The 8968-nt window shown below is 32.6% G+C and overlaps 1 protein-coding gene across 1 annotated transcript; it reads left to right on the forward strand.

Annotated features, from left to right (window-relative positions):
• The first annotated feature begins 5556 nt into the window (after positions 1 to 5556).
• Positions 5557 to 8188, forward strand: LOC120149256 (probable aquaporin TIP5-1). Its single transcript, XM_039162107.1, has 4 exons — positions 5557 to 5698; positions 5773 to 6029; positions 6095 to 6430; positions 7817 to 8188. The coding sequence occupies exons 1-4, from the start codon at positions 5569 to 5571 to the stop codon at positions 8186 to 8188; spliced, it is 1095 nt and encodes a 364-aa protein (XP_039018038.1). The 5' UTR covers positions 5557 to 5568.
• Positions 8189 to 8968: the final 780 nt, after the last annotated feature.

Here is an 8968-nt window from a genome sequence, read left to right on the forward strand (position 1 = left end):
AACTGAAAATAATAGCGGCAATGCCTTTATTCAATAAAATCGGCAAATGAAAGTATTATTATAATCATCATATGATTGATCTTTGGGCATACTCTAACATTAGGCTCACGAGTTTTCGAGTTGTTTCGAGTTGATTCGAGCTCTATTTCATAGTTTTCGAGTCAAGTCGAGCTCAGTAATACTCGAGCTCGAATCTGCTCGTTTACATCCTTTTAATAGAACTCAAAATCTAAAAGAAAAAAACAACTAAAAGTTTTTAATCATCTATTATAAATGTTGTGGACAATAAATATCATCAAATTATTTTTATTAAAATATATGTTGCACTTACTCTCAACCATTTAACAATGAATGTTCAATCACATTGCTGAAGTCGCCAGTACTCGAACACATGACCTCTAGGAACAATAATGATTCATTTAACAACTTAGGTAAATTAATTCGTATAAATATCAAATTAGTAAAAACAAATGATACTTAAATATTATATAACATAAGAGTTATTATCATAATCAACATCTATTGATAATATATATTTATAATATATTTCAAATTTTAATTCATTATTTCTAATTTAATATAATTTTAGATAGAATAAAAATAGGCTATTTTAAATTTAAAATATTAATACATTTATGTATTAACAAAACTTTAAATTATTTTTATATTTTCGAATCCATTAATTCAACTTCAATGAATTCAAATTTAAATTCATATTTCTTTTTAAATTCTCCTAAGTTACCGATAATATCATATATTTAGATTTTTCAATAGATAAAATATTTGCATTATCTTAATTCTTCAAAATATTTAAATGAAAATTTCACATAAAAATAATTTTTTGACTCATATAAATAAATTAAGTAATTAAAACCGACTATTTATGTATATAAAAACAAATATACGTATGACATGAAAATAAAATTATAGGTGAAGCTTATGAATGTAATTGAGACGAGACAAATTTTGAGTTATTTGATATTGACTCGATCAAACATCAATAAATACTCGACTCGAATGGGCCTGACTCGAGTTCTTAACGAGCCCAAACGAACTACTTGATACTCGACTCGAAAAGCTAGCGAGTAACTAAAAATATAATATATTAAGATTTTATTTTTTAAATAGATTATTAATAATATATAACATTTATATGTTGATTTTTTCAAAAAAATATTGTATAAAGTTTTCATGTATTTAAGGTTCTGGTTTGTGTTTGAGTTTGAGTTTCAATTGAATTAAGTTTAAGATTTTTTTATTTCGAGTTTTTTCGAGCTTCAATTCATGGTTTCGAGTACGAGTCGACCCTAAAAATTTAAAGCTCAAGAGTCTTCGAATCGAATTGAGCTCAGCAATACTTGAAATCGACTCGGCTCGGTAAGGAAGCTAAGGCATTAAAACGGCGTAGCTTGATAGTTTGGGTAGGACCCAGTCTTAATATTATGAAGTTGCAGCCAAAGTCAACTTCCGGTCAACAATACTTATCCAGTTCCGTCAATATATGTTTTGAAAATCAGATCGGATCGGTCGATTCAATTGGTTCAACCGAAAATTACTGTCTGGTTCGATACATTATACTTCGGTTGAACAAGTTTTAATGAACCACAAGGAACCGTTCGAACCGGTCGAATCGGATCGGACCGTGAACCGGTTTAACCTAAATTTTTTATTTAATTTTTATTTAATCCTTTAAATAATTATGACGTCGTCCGATTCTTACGACTGATCTAATCGATTCAATCAATTGAATCAGTGAACCGATAACACGAACGATTCACTAACCAGTTCGATTCTAAAACCATTCCCCAATGGACTAAATCTCTTGTCTAACTATATCAATTAAACCTCTGCTTACAAATCTCTCTATTCTCCTCAAATTTCCTCTCTCTCTCTCTCTCTATTGTTTTTCACATCTATGGCCAGAGGAATCCCGAGCGATCGGCTGCGGAAGCCAATGCATAACGCAACCTTACTCCTCGTTTGCGGTTTCCGACTCTTTCTACTACTACCACTCGTCGTCGAATCGCGGAACAATCGGAGACGTGTTTTTCGGCACCGACGATATAAAGGACACCAGAGATTTAGCTTTGAAGGAGGATGTTCTGGAGAGTTATCGTCGAGAGACGGAGATGAAATCGTTGAGGCGGCGGTCGAAGAAGGAATCGATCTCGAACGTCGGGTGCGTAGAGTTCTTGAAAATCCTATTACGATATTGCTGCAGATGTATACTGTGATTAAATTCTTTTTAGGTGAAAATCTTGATGAATTCATGATTAATTTGAAATTATTTTCGAAAACAATGATGAAAAATTCAAAAAAAAATCGGTGATTGGGAACGCAGTTTAGATGGTGGAGTTTTAGAACAGCACGACACCATAGTTTCGTCCAATGCTCCAGCACCATCCTATTTTGGCTTCATTTAATTTATTAATTAATTTTCTCATAAGATTCAGAACTGAGCTGGCATTTTATTTATTTATTATTCAGTCATATTCCAAAACTTGTTTCTGGGTAAAGTATAGTAATGGTCACTAAATTTTTCTAAAATTTTTATTTAGGTCCTCAACTTTTAAAACTTACAATAAAGTCTTTCAACATTTAGTCTATTTACAATATGGTCCCCGACGTAACCGGCCATTTGACGTCGTTACACTGCCGTTAGTACGTTTGCAATATGATCACTGAACTTTTTAGGCGCTTGCATTTAGATTCCAACTTTTAAAACTTGCAACATAGTTTTAATTTTGTTCTAAACCCCAAATTAATTCTTTTTCAAACTCGAATTTTCCGCCATGTGAGCAAAAACCAAATTGAAGAACAAAAACCAAATGAGAGTGTATGTTTTAAAAGTTGGAGACCTAAATGCAAGCGCCTGAAAAATTCAGTGATCATATTGCAAACGTACTAACGGCAGTGTAACGGCGTCAAACGATCGGTTACGTCGGGGACCATATTGCAAACGGACTAAATGTTGGAAGACTGTATTGTAAGTTTTAAAAGTTGGAGGATTTAAATGAAAGCTTTAGAAAAATTCAGTGACCATTACTATACTTTACCCTTTATTTTATTAAAGTCATGGACGTTTAAGTTTTTATTGTTTTTCACGAGATCTATATGATAATAATTTGGGTAAATGATGAATTTAATATCTAAACTATCAATTTTGATTTGTTTTAGTACTTAAATTTTTACTTTTTTAAAAAATCATACTTAAAGTTTAGTTTTTATTTTAGTATATGTCATTAAAAACTTCAATTTTTGTTAAATTTTGGTATCTCCTTCAGAATTTAAGTTATGTTTTGGGGACAAAATGAAAGTTTAGGTACTAACATGTTAAGTTTTTAATGGCGATGTACTAAAATGAAATAAAAACTAAATATTACGTATGATTTTAAAAAATAATAAAAGTTTAGGTACTAAAACGTCTCAAAATTGATAGTTTATATACTAGATACGTAATTTACCCTGATAAATTTTAGGAAAAAGTACGTATCATATTTATCGAACGATCACTTTGGTTTTGTATTATCTAATTATTTTTAAGATTAAAATACACAAATGGTTTCCAATTATAGGTGGTTGTTTTATTGAGTTTTCTAACTATTAAAAGTTATGAAATAATCTCTTAATTATAGGGCATTGATTTATTGAGTTTATGATTATTAAAAGTCATAAAATAGTTATCCGAATACTAATATGTTTCAAACACGCCATTTTTTGTTTAAAAAATGATGACGGTTTAAGCTGAATGTTAATATATCGATTGCGATATGATAAAATATGATAAAAAATAACTATCATATCTCAGTCAACAAGTTAACCTCCAACTTAGATTGTCATCGATTTTTAACAAAAAAAATTATGAGTTTGGAACATATGAATAGTTGAGTGATCATTTTATAACTTTCAATATTCAAGGGACTCAATAAAGTAATGCCTTACAATCAAGGCACAATTTGTTAATTTCTAATAGTTTGGGAACTTAATAAAGAAATACCTTATAGTTGATGGATTATTTGTGTATTTTATCCTTTGAGTAACCACTAAGGCTATGTTTAAATTTTAACTATTAGTAACTATAATAAAACTAAAATGTAATGTTAGCGATGCTTTTGAAAAAAATAGTTAAAAGATCAAAACATAGTTAAAGTGATAGTTGAGTGACAAAATACGTAATTTATTTTAAATTTAAAATTTTCAAATTTATATTAAATTTTATTAATTTATTTTTTAAAATAATTTAGGACACCCAATATTTATAGATACAACAACGAACAACAATCAAACCCTATTCTCATATGCAATGGGGTAAGGGGGAGGTAGGGTAGTAAGCTGCCCCCAATGCCAGGTTGAGAGCAGCTTCCGTGAAAAACCTCCGGCAGTCAAAAAATTACAAATAAAGATAAAATGCAATGCATGTATAAATAAGTATTCCACCATCATCATATTATTGAATTTTGAGATATTGAATATCAATTTAAATAATTAAAATTAATATTTAAATTAAATTACGATTGAAACTAATAATATATTTAAATCTATAAAGATATTTTCATAAATAATAAAGAAAACTAAAATTATTATATTTTGTATTTAATAATTTTAAAGATAGTGTCCAATGAATGAATTTTTATTTTTTCTTCAAATGTTTTTTTCTTATAATACAAAATAAGTTTATATTCATATGTTGTATAAAATTATAACGAACGTTTTTAATCATAAATGTAAACTAAACATATTATTAAGATATTTCCTATAACCATTAATACAAAAATATTAATAACTTAATATCATACAATGATCATATAAGAAAAATGTTAAAAATCAAATTAAAAAACTCGAACAAAATTATATACGACTATATCTGACTGCATCGATCAGCGTATCACAGAAGGATATCACAGCTATTAAAAGTCCGTCGACAAACTGCATATCAAAATCAAGGGACGCAAGAAAACTATCTGTGAACTCAATAATCTAATATGATGGTCCCAAAGCCACTTCATCAAATTAAGGGTAAAAATTGTACTGAAATTTAGGAGTTTTGGTTTATCAATTAAAATATTGAATTTTGATTTTCCGTTTTAATTATACCATTAAACTGTTAAAGCGTTAACAATAAGATCAAAATAGTGTTGTTTTGGTGATGTGTCTACGTCGACAGCCGTCAGCCACGTCGACAATTGTCAACCACATCATTGTGTTGTTAACGATTTAGATGTAATTAAAATAAAAATCAAAATTTAATATTATAATTGACAAAATTAAAAGTTAAATAATATGAACGGTAAAAACGCATAATTTTTGGTGGTATATGATACAGTTTACCCTCAAATTAAATCAATGCAACGGTATAAACCGTCACCAAATACACCGCCTCGGCGTGCCTAGTGGGGGCCGTTGATTTTTGAACTTCAAAAAGTTGCATGCAACCTTTGATTTCTTATATAAACTTCCCTTCTCCTTCATCTATTCATCTTTCTAAACGCTCAAACGCAGAACAAATCGGAATTTTCTTTCATCTGTGATCAGAAAATTATATAATCTTCTTCTTCTTGGCTATCGGAAATGGCTGCAGCGTCCTTCACTTCCCGTTTCAAGCAATCAGTCACCGCCGGTGCACTCAGGGCCTATCTTGCAGAGTTCATTTCCACATTCTTCTACGTGTTTGCTGTCGTCGGTTCCGCCATGGCTTCACGTTAGTTCTTTTAATGGCTGTATTCTTTTCATTTTTTAAAAAAAAGACCATCTTCAACTTTTTTTCCTCACCAGGAAAATTGACGTCGGAATCGGCAACGGCAGCCGGTCCGGCGAGTCTGGTGTTAGTCGCCATCGCGAACGCTTTCGCGCTGTCGTCGACGGTGTTCGTGGCGGCGAACGTTTCGGGCGGACACTTGAACCCCGCCGTCACATTCGGGATGGCGGTCGGCGGCCATATAAGTGTCTCGACGGCTTTGTTTTACTGGGTTTCTCAAATGTCGGCCTCCGTCATGGCTTGTCTTCTGTTGAAGGTCGCCACCGTGTCTCAGGTAAAAAACAAAACGAAGCCGTTTTCATCCATTATCGAAAAACCAATGTTTTTTTTTTTTTGCAGGACGTTCCGATATTTACAATAGCGAGTGAAATGACCGGGTTCGGAGCATCGATGGTGGAAGGAGTGCTGTCGTTCGGTTTGGTTTACTCGGTTTACGCAGGCAGTGACCCGAGGAACGGTCGCAGTGGACCGGTGGTGATAGGAGTGATGGCAGGAGCCATGGTCCTGGCGGCAGGGCCGTTCTCGGGAGGCTCGATGAACCCTGCATTAGCGTTTGGTTCGGCGGTGGTTGCGGGTCGGTTCAAGAACCAGGCGGTTTACTGGGTCGGACCATTGATCGGGGCGGCAGTTGCCGGGCTTGTGTATGACAACGTTGTTTTCAGGGATCAAGCATCGGTTCCTGGAGAAACCGGAGTTTAACGGTCTTGTAGTAATTTTAAGTAGCTTTGTCAGCGTAAATGTAAACTGATAGTATCATTAATTAAAGAATTTATTGATATCTTTTAATATTTTAAGTTCAAACATTACCGTATGCAAAGAATATTAACATTCATTATTAGATAAGGAGTCCTACTAAGGGCCATATTGCTTTTAAGGATGGGCCTTTGCCTTAACCGTCGAGCAGATTTTGACTCGACCCGATTTTATAAGATTATGTATTATTTTTGAATTAAGTTTCTTTAATTTTTATTTTATTTTTGAGATTATTTTTAAAAATTTTATATTTATTTTCATAGTTTAGTTTAGTTTTTCAATTTGTTTTATTTTTAAGTTTATTTTTATGTTTGTTTGTTTATTTGGTTAGTAAGAAAGTTGAAGAAATGATGAGAAAAGAGTAGTTGAGAAAAATAATGAAAATTTAGAACTGATCCCTCAGATTATGTTAAATCAGGTTTTTAGGCCAAATTTAGGGTTGGGTGTTAGGTCGGGGAAGATCCTTCAAAACTTGTAGTGGGCTGGGGTTGTGTTAAATCAGGTTTTTAGTTCAAATTTAGAGATAGGTGTCGGGTCGGGTGAAATCTTTCAAATCCGTTAATAGGTCGAAATTGGATAGACCAAAAATTCAATCCGACCATTGTCATATTGCTTTTAACATCCATTGACACTTTGTTCACCTAGGCCCATTAATCAAATTATAATGAGGAACTAATATTTTTTTTATTAATATGAGCAAGTATAAGGTAATATCTGTTTAAAGATAAACTCTAAATCTTTCGACATTCATTGCTCGCACCCCTAGCATCTATACTGCTCGAACTCGTGTCCTCGGTAACTAATATTTAATTTTTTTTAAATAGTTTAGAATGATTATAAGGTAGTATCAGTTTAAAAACACATACACTTCAAACACAAATTTAAACTCGAACATATATTTTAGAATTTTAAGATTCATATAAGAACCAATTAAATGTTTTAAGTATTAAATTTATAGATGTACTTAGTTCAAATATCAAATATATAAACAAACTCTATATATTATATTATTATTGAATACTATATTCAATATTTAATTAATTTTAAAAGAAAATTTTGGTGAGGAGAAGACTATTTTCCCTCATGTCAAGCCTTCCACGCGCCGCCATCAATAGGAGGCGAGGTCTGTGTCGCCACCGAACCTACTGCGGAGTCGAAGTGGAACCACAGCCCTAAAAAGGGAACCGTCGGTGATCAACTCAACCCCAAGATTAACTAACATGCAGGACAGCTGTCACAGTCACCCTAGAAATTTTAAATTATCTTCTTTATAATTTTTCCCTAACATATAATCTTATGTCATTCCAGGCTAACAGGTCGAAGTCGACACCGAGGTCAAGAACCCTAACAGACGGAGAGAATATCAAACCCACGGCCGTCGTATGGAGCATGCAGAAGAAGAGTAATAATCAAGAGAGTGGTACTAGAGATGGGTTCGTTAGGTTCTTGCAGCGTGGCGGTTCGAAAACAAAGGGATCATCAAAACCGGTCACGAATTCTCCCTCTCCGTCTGCATGGGCATTGTCTCCGGGTAGGACTTCGCCATTGATGGTGGCGGTGGAGCCGCAAGGGTTTTCTTTTAGGACGACTGAGGTAAGGGCTAAGTGCTCCAAAGGCGGCGGCGGCAGTGGCCGTGTGACTGGGGTTTTAAAGTATTTCAGCGGCCAGAAGAAGGTGTAACCTATACAAGAAGAAGAGTATCATCAATTTCGAGTTGTGTATAACAGGATGTTGCAATGGAGGTTTGCTAATGCTAGAGCTGAGGTGGCCATGTCCGTCGTGAATATAGATGCTCAGGTATCAACAATTGGCCGTGGATAGGCTGCTCTTATGTCTTCTTTAGAAAAGTTTGGGTTCGGCTCATAGGGTTTATTTGGTAAAATTTTAAGTTTTTTAGTATTTATAAAAAATATTTTTAATAAGGGTAAATTATGCGTTTAGTACCTAAACAATCATTTTGCTTTGTTTTAGTACCTAAACTTTCAAAACCATACATATAGTTTAGTTTTGTTTCATTTTAGTATCTCCATTCAAAATTTAACGTTAAGTTTTGAAAATAATGAAAGTTTAGGTACTAAAATAAACCAAAACTGATAGTTTAGGTACTAAATGTGTTAAGTTTTTAACAGTGAGGTACTAAAATAAAATTAAAACTAAACGTTAAGTATGATTCTGAAAAAAATTAAAAATTTAGGTACTAAAGCAGACCAAAATTGGTAGTTTAAGTACTAAACGTGTAGTTTACACTTTTAATAAATATAAGAATGTGTAAAATACACAAATGATCTATTTTTCTATAAGGTGTTGCATTGTTGAGTCATTCGACTGTTAAAAAATTGCTCACCTGATTATTCATATGTTCTAAACCCGTCATTTTCCGTTAAAAAATTGGCAACCGTCTAAGCTGGACGCTAATATGCTAACTCAGAGATACGATAAAATCTTATCTCATAACATTTT

The sequence above is a fragment of the Hibiscus syriacus genome, unplaced genomic scaffold (genome assembly GCF_006381635.1).
Source record: "Hibiscus syriacus cultivar Baekdansim isolate YM2019G1 unplaced genomic scaffold, ASM638163v2 tig00110999_pilon, whole genome shotgun sequence".
Classification (NCBI taxonomy): domain Eukaryota; kingdom Viridiplantae; phylum Streptophyta; class Magnoliopsida; order Malvales; family Malvaceae; genus Hibiscus; species Hibiscus syriacus.